This window comes from Herpailurus yagouaroundi, unplaced genomic scaffold, assembly GCF_014898765.1.
Source record: "Herpailurus yagouaroundi ecotype Mexico unplaced genomic scaffold, PumYag 100, whole genome shotgun sequence".
NCBI lineage: Eukaryota > Metazoa > Chordata > Mammalia > Carnivora > Felidae > Herpailurus > Herpailurus yagouaroundi.
In genome coordinates this window covers 86,615,658-86,641,086 of record NW_024412391.1, presented here as the reverse complement: position 1 = coordinate 86,641,086, position 25,429 = coordinate 86,615,658, and the positions used below count along the sequence as shown (strand labels likewise).

The 25,429-nt window shown below is 45.7% G+C and overlaps 1 protein-coding gene across 1 annotated transcript in view; it reads right to left on the bottom strand.

Annotated features, from left to right (window-relative positions):
* The window catches only part of POU6F2 (POU class 6 homeobox 2), a 470,270-nt gene that overhangs the window by 22,231 nt on the left and 422,610 nt on the right, over positions 1 to 25,429 (bottom strand). Inside the window, exon 8 of the mRNA XM_040471600.1 lies at positions 7,712 to 7,918. Coding sequence (XP_040327534.1) covers positions 7,712 to 7,918 — 207 coding nt within the window. The remainder of the gene's footprint in view (positions 1 to 7,711; positions 7,919 to 25,429) is intronic.

Below are 25,429 nucleotides of genomic sequence, written 5' to 3'. Positions count from 1 at the left end.
TACTTTACTCAGTCAGTATCATGTTCATCTGACCATATTTTCTATATATTCACCTTACCCTCACTTCACTGCCTAAAGGGGCTGGAATTTATTTCCATCTAAGTTCCAATAATCACTTTCTTGCCTTTTATTGAGCTGTATGTAAGTCAGATGTAAGTAGGCTGTGTTATGGGCTGAAATGTGTCCCACCCCAAATTCATGTGCTAAAGTCCTAACCTCCAGTATCTCAGAATGTGACTATAATTGGACACCAGTTCTTCAACGAGGTAATTAACTTAAAATGAGGTCAGTAGGGCGGGGCTTCATCCAGTGTGACTGGTGTCCTTAAAAGAAGAGATTAGGACACAGACTGGTATAGAGGGAAGCCCATGTGAGGACACAGGATGCTAAAGGACACCTGCAAGCCAAGGAGAGAGGCCTCAGGAGAAGGCATCTGTGTTGACACAGTGACCTTGGGCTTCTAGCTTCCAGAACCGTGAGACCATAAATTTCACCCTCTCTCTCTGTGGCCCTTTGTTATGGCAGCCCAAGCGGTCTCGTACAGGCTGAGAGCACAGACTCAACAAAAAAGGAGAGGGAAGGGGGCAGTTGATATTAGCCCGGGGCTTTGCATTACCCGGGGAATGAGGAAGGAACGTCCATCTTGCACAGGAAATGACACACAGGAAAGAACAGGATTCCTGTTGCCTTTCAGAGGCGGCCTTTGTGGGTTTGTTTGTGTTGGTTGGAATTGCTGGGTGTTTAATGTATTCAGCAAAAGTAAATTCAAGTATGAGCACGTTTCCCAGACTTTGTTGTTTTCCGTGCCACTGGTCCCCATATAGCTTCCATGTGTCGCACAGTCTATCCTCAATAACGTTTTCGTTCCTGGAATAAAGCACCTTCTAATTAAATCCACAATTGCCATAAAAATAAGTGGAGGTGACAAGTGTCTTGGAAAATGGAATGAAGTGTAGAATGTGCTAGACAAGTTGGAAAAATGAATGCATATAAACAGTAAAATTCAAATGGGATTAAATAGAGATTAACTTGGGGGAGAGAAAATCTCTCCAATTACGCCAAGGCAAAATGGAGCAGGTCTGGCCTTTTACAAATGGGAGGGAGCCATAATGAACCACAGGCTAAATCCCCATGTGGTACAATGAGAACGTGAACAGAACCCCAAGGGTTCTGGCAGAAGCGAGAGCATGTAGGGGGACATCATGATTCTCCCTCCCCGTGCTGGTTGGCATTTTTCCAAGTGTGTGCTGTGTACCTTATAATAGTTTGAAGAGAAATTAAGTCAGTGGGTCTCAAGATTTAGCTTTTGTCAGAATCACCTGGAAGGGCTGTTAAAACACAGATCATGCGCCCCCACCCTCGCCCAGAGTGTCTGATGCATTCGGTCTGGGATGGGGCTCAGGAATTTGCATTTCTAACAAGTTTCCAGGTGAAGCTGATGGTTGGGGGACCACAAGAGGTTTTGGAAGGAGCTTCTCTTCGAAAAAGGGTAAAGGAAGTGGATTTATTATGTCCAGAGAAGAGAAGCCAGAGCCCAGATTTAGTAAGAACCTTCAAGAACGAGGAGGACGTAACGTATGCCTGAGTGTTACTGAGGAGCTCACTCTACTGTGGGTAGCACAGGAGCTCTGGTGTTAGATGTGCGAAGTTTAGGGTTTACATCAGGTCAGGCTAACTTGAAACATTTTGAGGGCCTGAAACCTGACATTCAGTGGAGATTTGAATTATCTTTTGGAAAGTTTGAAAAAAGCAAAAAGGGAGCTATCCTTTTGGTAGGGTCCTGGAGACTCTCTGGATTTTCCTTCTAGTTCTCTCTGTGACCTTGAAAGAGCTCTTTAACCTAAGCAGGAAGAAGCCCAGGTATTAGACTCCTTCAGACACTTCCTGTCTGCAAGAGAGTTGAGTACAGTGGGCTCAAGAAAGAGGGCTGATAGCAGCATCCCTCACACCAGGCCCTGTGAGGCTGGGAGGAGGTGTGGAGGGCAGGATGGGGGCAAGATTTAGGGGAGACATCCAGACACAGGCAGGAAAGGCCACCATGGTCCTAAAACAAGCCTGAGACACACAACCGGGGCTCTTCAGAGACAGGGCAGGGCAGCCAATGAGGGACTAGATGTAGTTGAGATAATAAGGTGAGAGAGTGCTGCGAGAGGAAGGTGCTGACATTCCGGAGAGAGATGAATAAAGAAGGCAGTGCTGTGTGGAAGCTCTTCTCAAGCTTGCCTAGAGGTGTTAACGTGGAACATACTGGAAACTGACAGAACACACGGAATTGGAAAGGCACAGAAGGGCCTGAGCTGGGCCGCTCTGGAAGCATGGCTCTGGGATGCTGGAGAGGAAAAGTCCATTAATCGGGCATCAATTAAACCGAACACAATTGACTGAGCACCCACCACGGGCAGAGTCTGGAATGAGGCCGCCATTCTGGCTCAGAGTCCTAACAACAGCACAGCTGATGAAAATGAATAGAGCAGGGGGAAAGCAGAGCTGAGAGAACAATGCAGGGAAGCTTCAAGAAGGAGGCATCCTGGATGGAGGGATGGTGGCTGGAGCTCTCCAGAAGGAGAAGGTGGGAAAGGCATTCCAGGCCAGGGCACAGCATGTGCAGGGAGCTTGTTGGCTGGGCTTGACAGGGAGTGACAAGGGGAGACCAGAAGGACGAGATGCCCAGTTGTGTGGCTGGAAGGTCAAAGGGCTGTTTTGTTGAAGTCACTGATATGCATTTCATCCATCTAGGAAAACGCCACCCTGGTAGGTGGAAATGCCTCATTTATGTCTCATTCTGGGTGGTTCCAAGAAAAAAAAATTGGGAACCACGGATTCAGGCAGGGGCTGGGAAGAGTGGTTGATTTTCAAAAACAGGTAAGGGAGTACATGTTGTATTTACTTGGGGAAAAAAATGGATGGATTTGGATAATCAGATGGCATTCTGGGGAGTCTATTTTATTTTTATTAACACATTTTTTTTATGTTTATTTATTTTTGAGAGAGAGACAGAGCATGAGTAGGGAAGGGGTGTAGAGAGAGGGAGACACAGAATCCAAAGCAGGCTCCAGGTTCTGAACTGTCAACACAGAGCCCGACGTGGGACTCGAACCCTCGAACTGAGAGATCATGACCTGAGCTGAAGTCGGATGCTTAACCAACTGAGCCACCCAAGCGCCTCAGGGAGTCAATTTAAATGAATTACTTTCTTTTGGTTTCCTGTTAACACCAAGATTACTTTTTGAGGAGAAATTGAGTGTTTTCATAGATGGCAGTCTCCAAGCATTATAGCTATGGCATTTAATCTCTGGAAAATTTCCCCGCTTTGATTTTCCAAATTGCAACATTTTTTTTTTCCTTCAAATGTCTTCCACTACCTTCTGCTGGAATTTAGTCAAGGGAAGAATAAATATACACAAAAATGACGTCTGTGCTGCTTATGGAGAAGTTATGAGTTCACGGTCACAGGGTAGGAAGGGCAACCTGGGGGATCTGGGACACTCTCCCTTTGGTGGGAGAGTTTACCATAATTCACCAGCGCTGCAGGGTCCCATGGAGGGAACAAAAGGTTACTTTCAAGCTCCACCAAATATTTGTAGTAAGTAGTTTCTTTTCTTTTCTTTTTTTTTATGCACAGAAACATACTTCCATCTTTCTGTCTCTTCTTTTATCTAGTCTTTTTCTGAATTTTATTCTCTTGAACTGCTCCCCAAGAATCTCTGATGTGATTCTGTGAAGGTTATATGTAGGGCTATCGAATCTTGGTATATTTTTTTAAAATATTTTGTTTGCATTTCAGATGGTCACTTTGCAGGATCTCAATCTTTTATCATTGGAATAAAGCATCATCAGGAGCAGTTGATGGGCGACTCTTAGATCTTCAGGTTCCTTTAGTTAACAGTAGGCAGATGTTAGAATGAAATTGAACATGCAATTATTTTTATTAAGTTAAAACAAATCACCCCAGGTTGTCTGGTCCAAGGGCTGTGTGCTTCACTCCACTGAAGTGAACTCCCTTCTGAGTGTTGAGTCAGGGAACTTTCTGTTCCTGTAATTTATGGCGTATTTTACTGTTGGAACCATGCTCTTGTGAGATCAAGCATTTGTCATAAATCACATGAAAAAATAAATTGAGAAACTTCTCTACTGTATGATAGAAATCCTTTATTTTTTAGTGGTTGTCTGTATTATATTTCTTCAATGTAAAGGGTTATATTTAAAGAAAAAATTGAAGACCACTATCCTTATACCTCCAGCTCTGAGCTTTTTACTTTTGGACTCTTGGGCATTTTATGATCCGCTATCCTCAGAATCCCAGCTTTTATATCCAGGACTCAGACTAGTGCACCTCCTGTCGATTCACCCAACTTGTTAACTTTACTATATGCTCCAAGGTGTTTCAAATTGTTTCAGAGCTGATGCCAAGAAGAAAGAGTAGTAGGCCTGCATTTATTTCTACCATTTCCTGATATTTCTGACCAGGTTCACCATTGGTTCCCTTGATCTTTCTGGGACTAGACTAGACCACTGGCACTTGCCCGGGGAGTGCCTGCAGTGACTTGGGGAGATTCTGGACGGTTCGGATGTCACTCTTTTCCAGCTGTGCTCATGTGTTCTCTCCATATGCACATACATGAGGGAGGCATGTGTATGTACGTCGAGGACAGTCCGGATCTCTGGGATGTTGGTTGTAACTGATACAAATTGGATTTGCAAGGCATCCCCTCCACACACAAGGGCCTGGCTGTTTCTTCCCAATGGCTAGGTCTCCAATTCTACAGTGAAGAAGATGGTCATGGTGGTTAGACCAGCAGAGGACAAGATGATCCCGTAGCAAAAATGAAGTCTGCTCTAGGGACCAACAGGTGTGGTGTGAGAATGTTCCTGAGGTGCATCTGTGCTCATGAGAGGGACTGTGGCAAGGGATCAACGACATTTACTTTGGGCAAGGAGTGGAGGAATGGCGCCATCATTTGCCATTTCTTGGCTATGTCCTTCTCCTGGAATAAAACTGCATTGCCTCAAATCTAGGGCCGCAATTGTATGTAACTGGTAGAGTCTATCACCGAAACACTCTCCTCTGACATCCAAGGTGAGGATGAGAGCTACTTTGTGTTAAATGTTAATGATTTATAATTAATTCATCACCTTTGTGGCAATTTACAACTTGGCTTTGCTGACAGGAATAGTTGTTAGCAGATTGTATGAAAAGAGGCCAATCTCCTCTCTCCCCCTAGAGATAATTTTAGCATAGTTTTGAACAGATAGAAATAGGTCTTAAAAAGCCAATAAAATGTAGAGGCTCTTGGCTTATCTGGGGACCTAGGTAGAAGCTGGAGGATCCAATGGCACCTTGTAGATGTTACGTAAAATAAATAAACTAGCTGAGAGATCTCGGGAGTGGGGAGAAGGGAAGGAAGTTCTCAGTGATATATTTGGCAGGGACTGTACCAGTGCCTGTGATTAAGCTGAGGAAGAAGGGGGGGTTGGGAAACTTGTCCCCACTTCCGCCCGGCAGTGATTTAGATTTGGAGGCAGAACCAAAGGGCATGAGACCAGAGTCTCTGTCTCTGGGAAGTGAGTTCACACCTGGCTTGGTTTTTCCTGGCGTTTGCCCCTCAGTGGACGAGGTCTCCTTGCCAGACACGTTCATAGATTCCCTTGCTACTCTCTCATGGCACTTACTGTGGATCTTAGGTACATATTTGTGCGAGTCTTTGATGAATGTCCATTTTCCTCACTAGATCATGAACTCCATGAAGGAAAGGCTCATGTTATCTGTCATGTCGACCAACCCAGCTTCCAGGTACGGTGCCTGACAAATAGTAGGTGGTCCATAAATATACATATCAACAGATTTTTAAAAATCTTTATTGAACAAGCAAATGGATTTTCCAAGCATAGCCTTTGAGTGCCACCAAGAATGGGATGTACCCGTGGTTGGATCAGAAGCCAAATGGCCGAGGTCTCTGGAGAGAGACTTTTACTTTGTTGCAGATGAATGATGAAGAATTTATCAGTGCTTTCTTCTTCCTTTTTCCTTTGAATTTTATTTCCTTGCCAGATGCTTTGCATTGTACGGTTTTCCAACAACTCCTAAGGCCATCTACTCAGTCTTGCACCCACTGGGAGTATTCGTCTTCCCCTCCCACCACCTTTCTTTTGTTAGCGCATCCTCCAACTGCACATCTGGATCTTAGCCTTGCCCAACTTGTGCTTCTTCACTCCCCCAGCTGCTTGTTTCAAAATGTTTCAAATAGAGTGGATTCAGACTTTAAAACGGTACAACAAAGATACAGAGGATTAAGGTATCTCCCTTGCTTTGCCTGATTTCATCCCTGTAGCATTCCACACTGCGACCACTGCCTACTTTTTAAACACTCTTGGATGCTAGATTGTTACGCTCGGATTCCTCTCCTGCTTTTTCAACCACCTTTTCTACCTCTCCCTCCATCTTCCCTACCTTAAAAGCTGATGTCTCCCAAAGTGACTCCTTTGCTTTGTCTTTCTTTCTTCTCTTGCCCCTCATGCTCTCCTGATCTTCCTTCTCTTGTCATGGTTTCTCTGGATGTTGGATTTGTTTTCAGCTACAATGTATGCACTCGTGACTCAGATGCTGTCCCGGGTGCTACTATAATCCAGACCCTTATTTCAGCTACCAGTACGTGCTTTCATAAATTCTTCTTTGTGTTTTGCTGTCGCCTCCTAAGTGGCTTGTTTGCAATAGACATTTCATCACTACGGCTCAACCTCCATCTGCTACCAGAGTTGTCTTCTTGAAAAATAAAGCTGAGCATATCATTCCTCTCTTTAAACACCTTGGACAGATTCCCGGGGCTGCAGGGTAAATGATCATCACCATCCTCGTGACTATGTAAGTGCTCATGGTGGGCCAGGCACTAACCACTATGTTGATTCATGTAGTCCTCACAAAATGCTCTGTGAGATAGGGACCGGTTATGCCCATTTTACAGATGAGGAAACGGGGGGCACAACGACGGTGTGTGATGTGTTCAAGATCACACAGAGACAAAGACCATCCTTTTCAGCTTGATCATGGAGCCCTTTCCATGACTGCCCTCAGCCTGCCCCTGCGCTCCAATCACGTGAGCCTTTCTTCTGTCTCCCAACCTCTATCCTCCTTCATCTTTCCCTGACTTTGGGCCTGCTGCTCCCATGGCCTGGAATGTTGTGATCCCATTATTTACCTGGTTAACTCCTACTCCGTCTTTGTCCATCGATAGTCAGTCCCCAAACCATTTCTCTCTTTGAGAGAACTCAAAACTCTTTGGACAAAGCTGTGTGTCACTCCCACTTCTGTGTGTTGTACACACCTGTCCTGTTACAGGACGTTCTCTGCTTTAGTGCACGATGGAGTGATTTTTTTTTTTTCATTTACAGTTAGGACATAAATGGTCTTGGCTCCTTCTTGACCCCTTTTAAAAACTGTCTGAAAATTACGTATCACAAAATGTCGAAGCAAGAACACATCCCTATTGAATTTTAGGCCACTGTCTCTGTTTATAATTTAACAGATTTGTATTTTCAGATTGGAGAGCTACTTAGTCCTTACCCATATTCACTAAGGATGAAAAAAGAGCGCCTTGCCTTTTAAAATCATTGAGATGGTAGGATCAGGGATTCCATATTTTGTGATTTAAAAATGACTCTTCCATTGACTGAGACCAAACAGAGGATGAGTGGGAAGGAGATGTGGAGCGGTTACCTGCTGGCCGGGCTTGATGGGTGAGAGCGTGATGCCCTGGGTGTTGATCACTGGCAGGATCTGGTTCCCGATGACCGTGGCAATGATCTGGCCCTGGGCGTTGGTCAGGAGCTGGGGGGTGATGGGCTGCACTTGCAGGCCTTGAGTGCCACTCGCTGCTTGGCTCGATGGCCCCGGATTCGGCATCAGAGGTATGGTCCCAATAATCTGCAAGAGACAGGCCCAAAGGTGAGGCGCTGGGCTCTGTCCTGAGTCTGCGCATGCAACCGAAGACGATTCACACCCTGCTTTCTGCAGGTGGCTCCCGAGAGCGAATTCAGAGACTGTGAACACATCTGGAGATGTGGGTAGGGAAGCCAGCGCAGGGCATGAGCGTCTGCGGGAGGGATGAGCACACGAGTCAAGTGCATGGGAAGGAAGGGGGAAGCATCTTATTAAAAGTAAAATCAAGCCACAGTGAGGGCATAAACCTGGGATTTCTGCCAGGGACAGCAAGATGTCTACTTTGTCTTAGAACCAGAGAGAAGATGGACATCTCATGGCAACAAAGGCCCTCGTCTGACTGGGGAGCCACATTCCCTAACCCACAGGAGCACCTCAAACACACACCCTTTCCTCTGCCTCACTCTCCTCTATTCTACCAACACCCTGCTCCTTGCTCAAAGTCCCTGACATCCCAACCGGAACTGGGGCGTCGGCATCCTGGTGCTCATGGTGGTCAAGAGCCCAGGTTCTGGGGTCAGGGAGACAGGATTCCATTGCCAGCTGTGCCGCCTACCAGCTCAGTCCAAGAGCCTCAGCTTTCTGAGGGCTTGAGAGAACTGGAATCATAAACAAATGTTTGAAACTCTTAAAATAGAGTTGACATGACAACTGAGGACAGAAATTTTGAAAACGTGCATTTGAAACAATGGGTTTGACACTGGGTCCTCAGGGTTAGAGGTTCAAGGCTCCGGTGGCCGGTGGCAGAGGTTTCTTGTTGCATCTGGTAGCTTCTGGCTTCAGTGAAGGGATGATGTGGAGTGTCCAGCAGGAGGGGCCAGGCTGGACCCAGTCACTGTGCTAAGGACAAAGGGAGCAGCGGGCAGGGCAGCAAATGTGCAGTGCGTCTGTGAGGCCTGGAAACGTAGATCACAGTTGTGTGTTGCTAGGGACAAATTTAATCCTTGCAAAACGAAAATATGATCGATGTTTCCCCAGCTTATGGACTCTCCTGGGGGAGTCACGGGACCGGCGGTTGGATGCTTCCTCCTGCACAGCACAGGATCTTTTGAGTCACCTTCCAGGGTCCCCTCCCAGATGTGAACTGTGGTAACGTGGCCTGGGGGCCACCAGGACATATTAATAATACTGTCCCAGGAAGTGCTCTCATGTATATGGTTTCATTCATTTCACATTCTTACAACAGCTACGAAGTGGGCGTCAGTCCCACCCCCTTTAAGTGGATAAGACCACGGAGGCTACCTGTCACCTGATGGAAGAGTTTCTAAGTGACAGAGCTGGAGTCCAGGTCTGGCTGACCCCCAGATGCTTGGTCTTCCATTATGTCACCTGGCGCCCACCACATGGAGGACACGGGAGGGGACCCGCTTGTCAGGGAGGGCACTGTGTCCCGTTTGCAATTTTCCTCCAGGCAATAGGCTGCCTGTGGTCTGAGTTTATAAATGATTCTGTTTCCTGCCCACACTGTACTCCAAGAGGGCTTCGGACATAGGTTCTCAGTAAATGTCTTCGGAATGAATGGTGTCTAGACTCAGCTACCTTCGGGATCCCGGATGCAGCGAGGACCCTGGAAGAGCCGCAAGCCCGCACCGTTCAGTGACCGAGATGATGACGGAGAAACTGCCCCTCCCCACTGGCCGTTGTTCCCACCACCAAAGCCCCCGTGGAGCAGCACCACCGAAGCCGCTGTGTGAATCCTAAGTATCGGTGGCAGTTGTCTTACTGCCAGTGAAGATCCAGTAGGTACTTCGAGAGCGAGAGCGGTGCGCAGGTCCCTGGGGAGCCTGCAGCTCCAGAGTCTCGCTGAGCGCACCTGCCACGTCCCGCCCGCAGCATGGCCCTGAACGCGCCCTATCAGCGCTGCAAGGTCAGGTCCGCATCAGTCCTTTAGAGCACATAAGTGCCTTCTTGATGAGTGGTCTTGCTCTGAGCAGCTCAGGATTCACAGGCTGTTCCTCTGACCCTACGGGCAGTGTGGGAAGGCCTGGGGAGCAGGCCCCCTGTCCCGCACCTGCGCTCACCTGTCCCCTCTGGCTTCCCCGTGTCTTAGGCCTGAGAAGCCCCACCCGACGGGATCAGCCTCGCTGGAAGGCCTGTGGAAGCCGGATGCATTCAGGGGGCAGGGCTGTGGGTTCTATTTTAGGCAGGATGTCACCGTGTTGAGGAGCCAGTGTGCATCTAAGCTGGGAGAAGGCTTGGGAGCGAGGTGCGGCACCTGACAGCTGCAGAGCACACAGAGGCTGGGAGGCATTGTGCCCCGAGAAGATTGACACCAGTCTGTGCTCGCCTCGCGGTAACGAGCCGCTTTGCCTGCTTTCCTGGTGGAAAGAAGAAAGGCGAATGCAAACGACTCCCCCATCCTTTTCCCCTGAGTGCAGCCTCGCTCCCAGTACTGTGTTCGACATTACTAAAACATGGTGTCACTGGCGTCTCCTCCCCACCGGCTCCTCTCTCTCGTGAGCCCCAGCATCACTTGCTGAGGGTAGGGCACACTAGTGGCCGAGCCAGAGGGATCTGGAACTGCATGACTGCCAGGACCTTTAATAAGGAGGGTTTGGCTGCCAGGTGGGGGGCGGGGGTGGGCAGCGTTCTGTGAAGCCATGGGTTTCTAGTTTTTGTTCCCCTTGCAGGGGTGCTGGGGCGACCATCTCAGCATGTCAAAAACTTGGCAGTGCATTGTGGGAGTCTTTCCCTAAGTTTATTTATTTTGAAAGAGAGAGAGAGAGAGAGAGAGCACATGAGCAGGGGAGGGGGAGAGAGAGAATCCCAAGAAGGCACCACACTGTCAGCACAGAGCCCTCTGAGGGGCTCCAACCCACTAACCGTGAGATCATGACCTGAGCCGAAATCAAGAGTCAGACGCTTAACCAACTGAGCCACCCAGGCGCCCCGTCGTGGCGAGTTTTCTAATATTCCCCAGTGCACTACCACATGCTGATTTTAACTATCTCCCACTCATGGTGGGTAGAGAGGATCACACACTGTGTTGTCTAAAAATTCCCAGACGTGCCTATTCTGCTTGGGTTGGCTCTGATTCTTCTTGGCGTTTCCACAGATCTCACCCAGATGCCACCTGGGATCCTGACTCCAGAGAGATCTCCATAAGGAAGCCAGAGACGCCTAAGCAGCCATGGTGTGAGGCTTTTGGCCCTTGCCCAAAACTGGCGATTTTACTTGTGGAAATTGTACTTTATAAATATTTTTTTTTCCACGTTTTTTTAAATTTATTTTTGGGACAGAGAGAGACAGAGCATGAACGGGGGAGGGGCAGAGAGAGAGGGAGACACAGAATCGGAAACAGGCTCCAGGCTCCGAGCCATCAGCCCAGAGCCCGGCGCGGGGCTCGAACTCCCGGACCGCGAGATCGTGACCTGGCTGAAGTCGGACGCTTAACCGACTGCGCCACCCAGGCGCCCCGGAAATTGTACTTTAAATTAAAGGCCTTTTGCTAGTCAAGGGAAATATCCATATCTGCACGTATTCCAAGTGAATCTGGAAATTAAAACTGATGTTTGGTGTTAGGAGAGCTCTGACTCGAGGGCAAAGAGAGAGAGGATGCTTCTGAGACATGCGAGGCCCTAAGACCAGCCTTTCGAGTTTGAGCTTCTGGCTCCCAGTGCTAAGGATTTCCTGATGGAAGGATGTGTCACTGAGCCAACGAGGCCAGCAGGCTGTGACTCCTGAGCAAGGCATCAGTTGCACAAGAGAACTTCCAGCTCTCCTAGAAGATGCTGAAGACTCTGGTGGAGCAAACTAATGGGTGCGGACCCTTCTCCACCTAGAGTGTGGTGTCATACACCATGGAGGACACCAAGAAGATACAGTTGGGGGCAGAGGAGGAAGCAAGAAGATGGGTACATCACATGCCAAGATTCTAACAATTCGACAGAGAAATGATATGTGCCACAAAGTGGCAGGGACTCTCCAATAAGAATCTCTGTATCCAGGGGGCACCTGGGTGGCTCAGTCAGTGAAGCATCTGACTCTTGATTTTAGCTCAGGTCATAATCTCACTGTTCAGGAGTTCAAACCATGAGTTGGGCTCTGCGCTGACAGCGTGGAGCCTGCTTGGGATTCTCTGTTTCCCTCTTTCTCTGTCCCTCCCTGAGCTCTCTCTCTCTCTCTCTCTCTCTCTCAAAATAAATCAATAAAGTAAGAGAAAAAAGAATCTCTTGGGGCACCTGGGTGGCTCAGTCCATTAAGCGTCTTGACTTTGGCTCAGGTCATTGATCTCACGGTTGGTGAGTTCGAGCCCTGAATCGGGCTCTGCGCTGACAGCTCGGAGCCTGGAACCTGCTTCGGATTCTATGTCTCCCTCTGTCTCTCTGCCCCTCCCCTATTCACACTCTGTCTCCATCTCTCTCTCTCTCAAAAATAAAAATAAACATAAAAAATATTAAAAAAAAGAATCTATATATCCTTCTGGTGGGTGCTCAAAGAACTATTAGGAATGAATGAGTGATATCAGAGGAAGAACGATGAGAGTGGTCAGGAAGACATGATGGAAGAAATTGGGGGTGGGGCAGAGTCTTGAGGGTTGGGTGGGATTTGGCAAAGTGGAGAACCTACTCCAAACAAGAGACCAGCTGGAGGTGAGAAACATGGGGGATGAGGCATTGACTAGTTTTCAAGCAAGAGGGTTGAAACAGTGGAGCAGGGACAGGTTGCCAGGGAAGGGTCCAATTCCTGGGTCAGGGGCTTCAGTGATGGTTTTTGAGGGGTGGGGAGGAACACAAAGGTGTGGAGAGAATGGACTGAAGTGGTGAGAGACTACGGACCACAGATCAGTTGCTACGCTGCTATCGTAGGTGTCCAAGTGTGACACAAAATGCCCCCATGAATCCTTGACGTGGGGGTGGCTGGATTCGTAGACTTCCACCTCAATTCAAAAAGCGTGGCCTACTTTATGCCTAGGTTGCAACATTAGAAATTTGTGAGTGAAGTTATTGCCCCATCAATCCCACAGCAAACAGCTCAGGCATCGTTTGCGATGATCCCTGATGTCTTCGCCCCTGCTCTCACAGTAATGACTCATCTCTGATGAATGCTCTAACCAGGCCGAGGCCCTTACTGGTACTGGAATGATAACTTTCAACCTAAAGGAGTTCTGCCCTCTCTGACAGGGGACTTATTTGGTGGTTGCTGCTCATGTCCCCTTGGCTTTCTCCTTAGAGGAGTTGGGAGCATACACCAAAACTGAGAATAAAGCCTGTGTCACAAGACCACCTAAAAAATATCGTTAAGATGGCCACTGGTGTAAAACAGCACATGTATCCCTGTTTCCATAAAAATTGGGGTGGCTTACACACAACAGTGACTGTTGTTAATTCAGCCACAGTTCTGACTTTAGCCATCATAAAGATGATCTTGGTACTGTAGCAAATCTCAGCAATTCAGGGTCACCGCGTTACATTACCGTGCCCTTATGGACTTCAGGTTGGCTGAGGTACTCAGTAGGGATGGATTTGAACTGATGGAGGGTAACATGCCCTGAATTTATTCGCTGCCCGCATGTAGTGTCATCAGCAGCAGCTGAGGGTGGAATCACAGAAGCCCTGGGCACCCAGACAAGTCGTCTGATGGGCCACATGTCGTAATTGTCTATGACACGCCGTTAAACCCTGCGACGGAGAATGTGTTTGCAGATGTCAGATTGACAAGTAATTTTGTTGCTCATATCTTTAAGAAGAGGAAATCTGTCAACGTGGTAAATCGGTGACTTTCTCGGCATCTCCGATCCATCAGCAGAGACAATTCTTTGCCAAATATTTGTGTAACCTCAGCACTTTTTGGTCAAGAGGCTTTTGTTAACACCAGCATTGAACAAAGAGCCCCGGAGAGCGAGGGAGCTGGTGTGAGTGATCACCAGGATGGAAACAGCCCATCATCTTCCCCTTACTTCTGGCCTGGCAACAGCCATTCTGTCTCTTTCTTTAAGGGATGGTTTTGTCTTTATACAACACACTGAGTTTAGTCTCACTGTGCTCCTGTTGTAAGGTTAAACCCACTTAGAATTATTCTGGCAGCTCTGGCTAGGATGCCGATTCCAAGAAAAGTAGGAGAATACAATGATTCCCCAAACAAAATTGATTTTTCCAAGATGCAAACTCATGCCTCCTGGCATTTGGTTCTGTCCAAGATGGGGAAAAAGAGAGGTGTGGATGTTGAGAGGAGCTTTAGCAGAGAACCTGAACCAGAGAATGAGAAAGGCATGAAGGGAAGCCGATGAGCTTCAGTAGAGGAAGACACTTCAACCAAGGACAATTGGATTTAATCTTGCAGGCAACGCCAATCAGTTGGCCATGGCTTCCTCGAACTCTGAAGGTTCTAAGGTTCAGGAAAAAAACAGCATCACCAGTGATTAACAATGTCTGGCTTGGGTATGGGCATAGGGAATGGCAATGTGTCTCAAGGTGGCATCGTTGAAGTCCAGGATGTGAGACAAATTATCTTAGACCGATGTGAAAAAAAATGGCTGACACGTAGTTCTTTAATGAACAACTCTGAAAAAGAATTTAAGGTGTACATTTGGACACTTGTGTTATGGGTATTGAGAGGTGCTCCCCTCCAGGGAAGACCTACCTACCCACTGTTTCCCACTGTCAGTTAGGATTAGGATCCCTCCTGGATGCTCTACTATTGGTTTTCAACTTTGGAAACACACTCACAGACAAAAGTGAAGAATTCGAGGTGTCAGGATCATTCAGTCACATTAAGAGAAGGATAATTTGCATGAAACCTGATGCTGCAAAGATAGCAATGACAGCAATAAAAAGAATCCTCTCCTCTAAAATCTTAATAGCCATTGAAGGTAATTCTCCTTAATAGAATTTAGGATATGCATATAGAGGAATAAAATTCCCCACTGGCCAGTTCAAGCCCAGGCTTTGCCACTAACCAGCGGGATATTGTTGGTGAATTACTTCACCTCCTAGAACCTCAGGATAGTCATCTGTTAAATGAGAATAATAATGTCCACTTTGTGAGGGTATTATGAGGACTAAATAGGGTAATGTGCACAAATCACCGTATACTACTTGACTGACCAAATAGGTGTTCGATAAATGTTCATTCACAACTTGATTTTGCTTACGTGCCTGTGTGGTAACTCCTGGCATTTGCACTAATTTGTGTAAGCTCCTTTGTATTTTTCTGCATATTGATTTCACCATGAAAGCAGTTTATCATGAGGAACAGAAGACAGTAGTTTAATAGAATGCTAAGTTGGAAGTTTCCATAGAAGCACCAACGTTCAGTAGATGTTGCATTCTCAAGGAGGGACCAGACTCGTATGCTGAAAACCAGCCAGACAATTCCAGATCTCAGAGGACAGACACAGAAAAGTTTGGAAATCCTGCGTGTCTTCCTCACTCCCGGGCATGGGGCATGGGGCATGGGGAGTTTCTTCTCACCTCCAGGTTAACAAAGGTGGCTGAGTAAATATTGTCCCCTCACGTTTGGGGAACATACACCTGAGGATTCTAAAGGTGAGAGGCTGTGCTATTGAGCAGAGGAGGGAAGAGAGAAAAAGAAGAGTGAGGAAGAGGAAGGAAGAGAAAGGAGAGGGATGAGAGAGAGACAGAGACAGAGAGAAACACAGAGAGAGCTACAGAGAGAGAGGGCTGTGCTGCATTGGCACGTGCTACACTCCCACCGAGAGCAGGCAAAGACGTGTGAGTGTTTCCCTGGACCCGTTATCACCGGTCTGAGCCACTTAAAATCCTGTCCCGCAGGACCCCCTGGGGAACATGTACTGGGACAGCATCTCAGAGATAGCCTCGAAGAGTGGACTGGAGAAAACTAATCCCTGACAGGGGAGTGTGCAGCCGGAGGAAAACACATTGCTCATAGCCATGTGCCCTTGGAAGGTTCCAGCTGGGCCTCAGAAGACCTCACGAGACTGCTGGCTTGAGCCATCTGCTGGCCCAGAGAGCAGAGGCCTTCTCACGACAGTTCAGTAAAAAAAAAAGGCCATTTTTATGTCCATCTGTCTGCTCCCCACCTCAGCCTGTCCTGTCAGGAACAGAGCCAGCTGAAGAGAGGAGAATCATTCCAACAGGGAAGGACAGAGGGACCAGATTACAGTCACGGTAGAAGAATGCGTTTCCCTGAGTGCCTAAGAGAAGTAGTGGGGCAAGAGCCTGCGTGTAAATCCAAGGGGACGGGATGGCCTGTGGCCACTGAGAAGGTTGACAGAGACAGTGAGAGGCTCTGATGCTTATACCGTTCTGTCCTCTTTCCCCAACTTTGTGGGAAGGGGGTGGATACCGTCAATCATGTGACGAAGAGATCCTGCTCTCCCACCCTTTCAGGCTGTCTCAGCCCTGAATGTGTGAGGGGCACGTGTGAGAAGAATGTACCGTCTCTTTGGTTTTCTTCCAGTTTTAGCATTTAGGGCCCATGGTTAAGTGGTTTTGTATAAATTGAACATGACCTGGGGCGGCCGGGTGGCTCAGTTGGTCGAGCATTGACTTGGGCTCAGGTCGTGATCTTATGGTTTGTGAGTTCAAGCCCCACGTCAGGCTCTGCGATGACAGTGCAGAGCCTGCTTGGGATTCTCTCTCTCTCTCTCTCTCTTTCCTACTTTCTCCACCCCTCCCCCACTTGTGCATATGCACGCGCTCTCTCTCCTTATCTCTCTTGAAATAAACTTAAAAAAAATAAACACGACTTAATCATGACTACTAGCGAGTATTTTCTAAGCCATTCCTGTCTATAATTTTAAAAACAGGTAAAGATACGAACAGCCTTTGCCTTAACCATTAAGGGTGAATAATTAGGGGACACAGGACTTTGTTAACTAAGAATGCTTGGAAGGGAAAGGAGAAATGAAGGCAAGAAAGAGATTTGGGAGAGAAGAGAGGATTTACCAAGCTACTCACGGGAGGATTTAAAATTGTGAGCAGAATATACACTTTCCCATAAACTATGAACTCAGTTGAGTTCGGGGAGGTAGGTAGTTGCCTCTAGGTGTAACATTAATTGGGGAAGTTTCCACCCACTTGAAAATGGAAACTATGGCCAGGCCTTTGCTGCTGAAATTCTACTGAAGCTTTTGAAAACCTGAAAACAACCACAGGGAAATCCAGTGCCCACCAAAGGAGAAAACAGTAATATACCGAACACAAGGGAAGGTCAGAAGAGTCAGGAGGAGTTTTGACTAGTCTTTTGGCAGTATCTTAGCAAGATTATTCTCATCGGCGATCAGCGGTATTTATAAGGTACGATAAAGATGTGCATTATGGGTCTCCATTTGTTCTCTTCTCTTTAATTAGCACAAGCCTACCCCAAACTCCCAAGCCCACTCTCAAACACTGTCTTTAATTGTGAAGACAGAAGAAATCTAATGGCTAGGCCTTTGTTTTCCAATTCCAAATGATAAAGCGGGGGGAAAAGGATCCCACTCGATCCTAATGATCTAAGACAGGAAAAATCATGTCAATTCCAAAGGTGTCTTATAGGAATGATTTGCTTATAGAGCACGGCCGGAACCCTGGTTATGCGGCCCAGTAGCAGCAAACATTGTGGAAGAAACTCCATATCTCAGGGAGCTGACAGGCCTCCCAGGTAAGAGTCAACTCAGTTGATACAATGATCATTCTTATTGGACCTGAATCCTTCTTGAGTCCTTTGGCAAAACGAAGTTAGCAGCCGCAGCCACGTTCTGAACTGTTGACAGTTCCTATTATAGTAACACTACAACTGAATCTGGCACACTCCATACTCTGAACGCAGGTGTGGTGGGGTTTTTTGTTGTTGTTGTTGTGAATTTTTCATTTTAAGATGCATTGTAATACCTGTTCTTGCATATTTTACTGTAAATGTGGCGTTACAATTTTTTGTAAGTTTATTTATTTTTGAGACAGAGAGAGACACATACAGAGTGTGAGCAGGGGAGGGACAGCGAAGGGGAGACACAGAATCGGAAGCAGGCTCCGGGCTCTGAGCTGTCAGCACAGAGCCCGACGCGGGGCTCAAACCCACAAACCGTGAGATCATGACCTGAGTCAAAGTTGGATGCTTAACCAACTGAGTCACCTAGGCACCTCGAAATGTGACATTTTCTATTTCTCTTTTATTTGGGTTCCCACTCAAGCATTAGGAAACATTGACAGAATACAAATTTTGATCCAGAGTATAATCAAAAGACTAAATTAAACGTGCACAAGATGATCGTATGTTGAGATAAGAACTAAGTGGGGTCATTGGAATTGCCAGTATGGATTATTCCTGCAGTGACTGGTGGGCAGGGCTCAGTGTCCAGGAAATGAATCCTTGTCTCGAACATAGTATAGGTGTCCACCTTCAACCCAAGTTTTCAAATTGTATCTGAGTGATAGATTTATTCTACTCTACTAAATGATAGATATAGGTAAGCTCTGGATTCTTTGGGAGTTCTTTATTTCTCCATGGTGCTGTTTTTCCTCTACCACTCTGCGTTTACTTAACTAGAAGGAGGCATGAGGAAGACAAAAGAGGAGAGAGTCAATTTTGCAAGACATCAGCTCAAGGTTTGATTGGGCATGATGTGGAATCAAAAGTGGACTGGCTTTATCTATGACTGGAAAGAAATACCCAGTGATACAGAAAAGGTTCTCCCAGAAAAGCCCAAATAAAAAGACTCTTCAGCACTAGATGCCATTTTCCTTAGGCAAGGGAAGTGAAATTTGGAGAGATTCTTTTGGAAATGGACAGAGAACTTGCCACTTTAGTTCATGACCATTCCTTGGAAATTTATCACTTATGGTTAGTATATACTCAAAGGCTTTGAGTAAATGAGTTTGGGTGTTCATACAAATATTAATATTTTACATATTGAAAGTATATTTGTATGAAGAGATAATACAGACATATTGGCCACATTCACTGTCAAAAAGAGTGGAGGATGGGGGGTAACTGTAGATGATTCTAGCAAAGGGATAAAAGCTCTTCAACTTTGTCCGGAAAAGCCAGGCAATTGCACATTTCTGCTTTACTCTGAATGGCTTCAAAATTAAGGGTGTTGTTTTATTCATGGATTTGCTTCATGCACAAACTGATCCCTTACATATCCACTCGCTCACTCACTCGCTCACTCTGCAAATCGTTTCGGGGGCCTGCTGTGTGCCCAGCACTGGGTCATACCACCTGTTGTCAGGTAGAAGACCGGGATATCACCCAGCCATCTGAATTTGTGAAAATCCTTTCTTTTTGGATTAACAAGAACATTCTGTAAATCCTGCTGCCTCTGGCACCAGCAACCTGCCAATGAGGAAGAAAGCCCAGGTTCCCAGTGGGCGGGACGGTCAAGATGGCACCAATTATATAATGCTAAAGCCCCTGCCATTGATGAGTCCTGCAAGCTCTTTTCTCCTTCTGGGAAAACAGCTGCAGTTATCAGTGGCTTGAGGTGATCTCCCGTGGTCCCTGCTTTTGAGGACTGACTATTTGCATGCTCACTGGACAGCTGAATTCACCCTTCATTGCAAGTGGTTTTTATTTCCTCCTGAAAAGTAGCAGGTGTTTTTGTTTAATCTTAGAAGAAGGCCAATATTATTAAAATTTGATTTCTACATCCTACTAATGAGCGCCCACTCTGTGCCGGGCACTATTCTAGCTTTGGGGAGTCTGAAAAATATCTGATGACCCTAAATTTTGTTTTAAAATCACTTTGAATTTCATATATTGGAAAAAATAAAATAAAATCACTTTGGTTTTTTCTTATTTAAAAAAAATTTTTTTTAACGTTTATTTATTTTTGAGACAGAGAGAGACAGAGCATGAACGGGGGAGGGGCAGAGAGAGGGAGACAGAGAATCTGAAACAGGCTCTAGGCTCTGAGCTGTCAGCACAGAGCTCGACGCGGGGCTTGAACTCACTGACCGCGAGATCGTGACCTGAGCTGAAGTCGGATGCTTAACCGACTGAGCCACCCAGGCGCCCCAAAATAAAATCACTTTGATTGCAAAGATATTTGCTGGTTTTAATGCCTGAAGAAGTCAGGTGGCAATCAGGGGAATAGGTCGAAGTAGATCCATTGGGACCTCTGGTCCCCAAGAACATACACTGAAACTGCTGGTTTCCCACTGGAGAGTAAGAATGACAGGCACACGGTGGGGAATGACCCTCTGTTTGCATAGAACGATGTTCCTCCTCAATGGCCACAGCACAATCGTAAGATACCTGCCATCTTGATTCCACTACCAGGATCCGGATGAATTCATTTTGTGGTAAACGAGGGCTCAGTTCCACCGCACTCTCACAAAGCTCCCTCCCTCTTCGTCTAAGAATGTGGTACCACTTTCCTATCTATAGAATCCTCATTGGAATTTTAAAAAACGCATGGTTCAATCCATGGCGAATTTGTAACAAGGGCACGCGTGACATCTCCTACAAAAGCAACTGCCGTCAAGCCATTGTGGCCTTGGTTTTGGTTTGTGGCCTCTCACTTTATTGTCAATGGTAGGAAGTGGAAATGTTGGTGAATGGGATGTAATGCTCCAATTTCCAGGTCTCTGAAGAGGTTTTACAATTCTGTTTTAAGTCAGTATGTTTGTCCTGCAGGATGTTCCACGTGACAGATAGCAGAGACGAATTCTTAAGGATGAACTGGAAACATCTGTTCTTTCACGATCGCTTCCCCTTGTCCTCTAATGACTACAAATTAAACTCTGACTACTATTTATTTCTTTGCAGCTGCCAACACTAAGGAATTCCTAAAACATTATCTATCCCTTCAAAAGAGGATCATAACTGTCGTGAAGCCATCATTTTGCAGAAAGGCCAACTTTTGCAAGATTTTATATGGCTTTGCCTAAGACTGTAAGTTTTAATACCAGCAAAAAACACCTAGCGCGTGGGGAAGTATTTCTGCTTCTGCCTGCCGATGCCAGATTAAGGGACTAAATCAGATTAATGTTATTTATTGCTTGGGAGAACACCTTTTAGTGTGACTCAGCCTTGGTCCTTAGAAGCTTTAGTAAACATCCCTAAATGAAGCCCCAGACCTATGAACTGTATAGTTTATATTTCTTCCCAGATGGGAGGGGGAAAAAAAAAGAAAGCAATAGCAATGAGAACAAAAAAAACTCTCAATTGGGGACCAGTGGTCTCCAATATTCTAGGTTCTTTGGAGCAGTTGGAACTGGTGAAGGAAAGGTTTGGCAATTGCTCAAGAAAGTGCTGCCCATATTTAGAATCACCTAGTGCTGTGGGGCATTCAGCCTGCAAAACTAAATTTAAATTAATATAAACAACAAAACAAACATCTAAAAAAAAAGAAGGGTGGGGAATGAAACCACTCCAAGAGTCATTAAAGATGCATCTGTTTATCCCCGTCTGAGGTCCATGAGTCCAGGAGGATTCATAAACTTTTTGTGAAGAAAATACCTATTGTTGTGGCAAAATTAAATGTATTTTGATCTTTGCTTGCAATATTTATCTATCTGTTCAATCAGAAAAAAAGTTGTTCTCATCACCGTAACATATATTACTTTTTCAATTTCCTCTTTGTAATGCTTTTTTAGTGTTCTTTAGGGTGAGACCATGGCATTTCTCATTTCTCACAACAAAGACCGTAACTCATTAGAATGATGCTGATGAATTTTTCTCATAAAACGGCATCCTCATTTTCAGACATGACCAGTCTGCCTTCTTACCCCTAACCAGCAGGCAGGTTTGAATGGATGTAATTGGAAAGGGCCACTGAACTCATCCTATGGTGGTGTCTCATAGTTCTGGGCTTCCTATTTTAGATGTCCGTGTGTGTGCGTGTGTGTGCGTGTGTGTGCGTGTGTGTGTGGACTCTAGCACCTCACATTTGGTCCTGGAAAAATGTAATTTATCATTGTGAATAAACCACCACTCTACTGATTTTTCAACTGGCCTGTTCTAAGCTCAATAGTTTATAATTTAGGGGTCCCTGGGTGGCTCAGTCGGTTTAAGCCTCCGACTCTTGATTTTGGCTCAGGTCATGATCCCAGGGTTGTGGGAATGAACCCCACGTCAGGCCTGGCACTGAGTGGGGAGCCTGCTTGGGACTCTTTCTCTTTCCCTCTGCCCTTCTCCCCTGCTCGTGCATTCTCTCTCTCTCTAAAAAAATTCTTAAAAATGTTAGAATTTATACCAGCAGTATGAATTTTGGAATTTTTAATTTCAAAAGCCACTTTGAAGGATAGCCTTATCAGAAATACATTTCACATATTCTGTATGCCAGATGAAATCATATGCAAACTATACATATATATTGTTAAACAATATAGAAGTTGGTATAGTGACGCCTACATTGAAGAACAATTGAGGCATTTAGTCACAAAACTATTAATCCCTAACTATAAGATAATCTACTTAACTTCTCTAAAAAATTTAGGGCATTTTTAGCAATGGTCTTGATATCGGATCTGCCTTCTGAGAAGGATAAGTCCTTAGTACTTTCTGATTCATCTAGGTTCTAGATAGCAGGAACAAATCTAGATACTTAAAACCATCAACACTATCCCCATTTCTACTGTCTTATCGCTGTGTGAGCTGAGAGGAGCAGGAACTCGACTTTTAAAAATATTTTTAAATGTAGGGGCGTCTGGGTGGCTCAGTTGATTGAGCATCCAACTTCGGCTGAGGTGACGATCTCACAGTTTGTGAGTTCGAGCCCTGTGTTGGGCTCTGTGCTAACAGCTCAGAGCCTGGAACCTGCTTCGGATTCTGTGTCTCCGGCTCTCTGCCCTTCCCCGCTCACTTTGTCTCTCTCTCTCTCTCTCTCTCTCTCTCAAATAAAAACATAAATAAATAAATAATATTTTTAAATGTATGATTTTGTGATCTCAAAAAATCAAAACGAGCTCTCAGAATGCATGTCACTTCCTTTTGTGTTCACCTAAGTAATTTGCATATCACCTTTTATTTTTTATTTTTTTTTAATGTTTATTTTTTTATTCTGAGAGGGAGATTTAGAGCTCAAGCAGGGCAGAAACAGAGGGAGAGAGAGAACCCAAGTAGGCTCTGCCTTCTCAGCACAGAGCCCAATGTGGAGCTCAAACTCACAAACCAAGAGATCATGACCTGATCTGAGATCAAGAGTCAGAAGCTTAAACGACTGAGCCACCCAGGCGCTCCATGAATATCACCTTTTAAAATGTAATTGATTTAAGTTCCCTTCGTCTTAAGGATGTTACTCTTTATATTAAAAAATTAAATAGTTCTTTTATAATTCAATGATACTGAAAAATCCTACATTAAAATCCACTTGCAATCAAACCCTCAAACTCTGTGTGAATTTGAAACAGATTTTTGTTTTTTCTGGCTGCACATATCACTCCATCTCTTCCTTTTGGTTGCCTGGGAGAGCTTGCTAACATCACCTGCAGATTTATTGAAGGTAGATGGAAATGCTTTTTATTCTAGAGCATCAAGGAAACGAACGTAGTTAAATGAACCCAGCGGGTAATACTCTGGTGGCCCTGCCTTTTGATGAAATGAAGTGCAACGTTTTCTTAAAAGGAAAAGTGGATGCTACATGTCCAGCAGCCACATAGTCACGTTAGAGAGGCAAACTAGTCATCGCCCAGCCAAGGGAGCTGGCTTCACCTGTTACGAATGGTGCGGGCATCAGACTCAAAATCGTCAGCCTAGCCCTCTACATGCTGGAGTGACCATGGTTTCTAAGACGCACGTGGTCAAGGGAGTGAGACGGGAGAGGCGGGCCTCGCTTGCTTCTCACTAAGCACCAGGGCTGTGCCAAGCATTTAACATCCTTTATTACTTTTAGTCCTTCCAACAACGCTGAAACATTAGTGGTTTGGAAAACTGAAGAAAGTTAAGTAGACAATGCCATTTTCATCAGGTACAGTAACGCTGGATGCTTAAAAACCATTTCCATATATAAAACTTCAATATAATAAACAGACTCTACCTTAGATCAGCCACCCTAAGTGGATTAAAATATAGAGAGGTAAGGAGCACGTGATCTTTACGGAAAGGCTGCTATATGGCAGGCACCGTATTAGGCACTTATTCCCGTGAGGCTGAGAGCAGTTTCACTCAGAGGAAAGCCCCGCTTCGAAGCAGCCGCTTCGAAGTGGCCTCGAGTCCAGACTCTCCCCCTTGCTAACTGGGTGGCCCGGGAAGTTGGTTAACTTTTCTGAACCCCTGTTTCCTCAGCTGTAAATTAGAGATAATGGTGCACGATCAGTGTAAGAATGAAATGAAATGATGAATGTACGTGAGGTGCTTATTGAATAGCATATTAGCATATATGAAATGCTCTATTCATTTCCTCCACAGATTTTATTACTGTGTCTATGCTTAATGTAGGCCAGGTGTTATTCTAGCCACTTGGGATACATCAGTGACGGAAGCAAAAAGTTTTAAACTATTATTAGAGCACAGTGACTGAGAGCGATCTCTGGTATCAGACACAACTGAGTTTGGATCCTGCCATTTCCAGCTGGGTGCTCTTAGAAGTTTCTTAATCTGTACAATAGGGATAAACCATATTCCATGGCTGTGCAATGGTGATATGAAATAATATATCGAATGCTAAGCACTCTTTGGTATGCAGAAAGCGTGCAATCGACGGCAGGAATTTATGAATTTTGTTTCTGTTAGCACTAATCCCTCTAATAACCCTGAGGGAAAGATACGTCGTCAGTGCATGGAAGTGAGAACCACAGCCGAGGAAGGCTAGCTGCCTTGCTTGGGGTTGGTGTCTAACTTCAACGCCTGTGCCGTTGACCGCGGGTGCCTTCCACTTGAGCATGCGGACCTTCGCACTGTCCACCTCTGTAACTCTGAGAGACTGGGCGGTTGTGAATATCTATTGACAAGTGGCAGAGCCAGGGAATGTGTAATGTGTTTTTGTGTGTGTGCCCTTGGCGTGGGGCGTGATTGATGCCATTCACTTCTAAGTTGTATCCCATCCTGACTTTACTGTCATTCTGTGTCCTCCAACTTACGACGTCTTCTTAGGATCTACTTCTATTGTTGTTTTTATAAGATGGACAAGGTTAGTGGAGGAGACGAACAGCAGTTCGGAGCAACGTTCTATGGCTAATGCATTAAGTTCAATTGGATTGTGCCAAGGCCTACTTCTGTATGTTTGAACTTGAACCTGCCTCCTCTTGCTGTTCTGAGTTGTGACTTTTCCGTTCTTACCTATTTCTGATCTATTTCTCATTTCTCCCTTATTGGTGTATGATTGAGGAATGTTGCCCACGTATCTAAGACGAATGCATCATGATGAGGCATCTGGGTGCTTCAGTTGGTTAGGCATCCGACTCTGGCTCAGGTCATGATCTCACGGCTCATGAGTTTGAGCCCCATGTTGGAGTCTGTGCTGACATGACAGCTCAGAGTCTGGAGCCTGCTTTGGATTCTGTGTCTCCCTCTCTCTCTGTTCCTCCCCTGCTCATGCTCTGTCTCTCTTTCTCTTTCAAAAATAAAGACTAAAAAAATTAAAAAAAAAAGAAGAATGCATAATGTCAACAAGAAAGTTGGGGTGCATCTTTGGGCATATGGTGTATT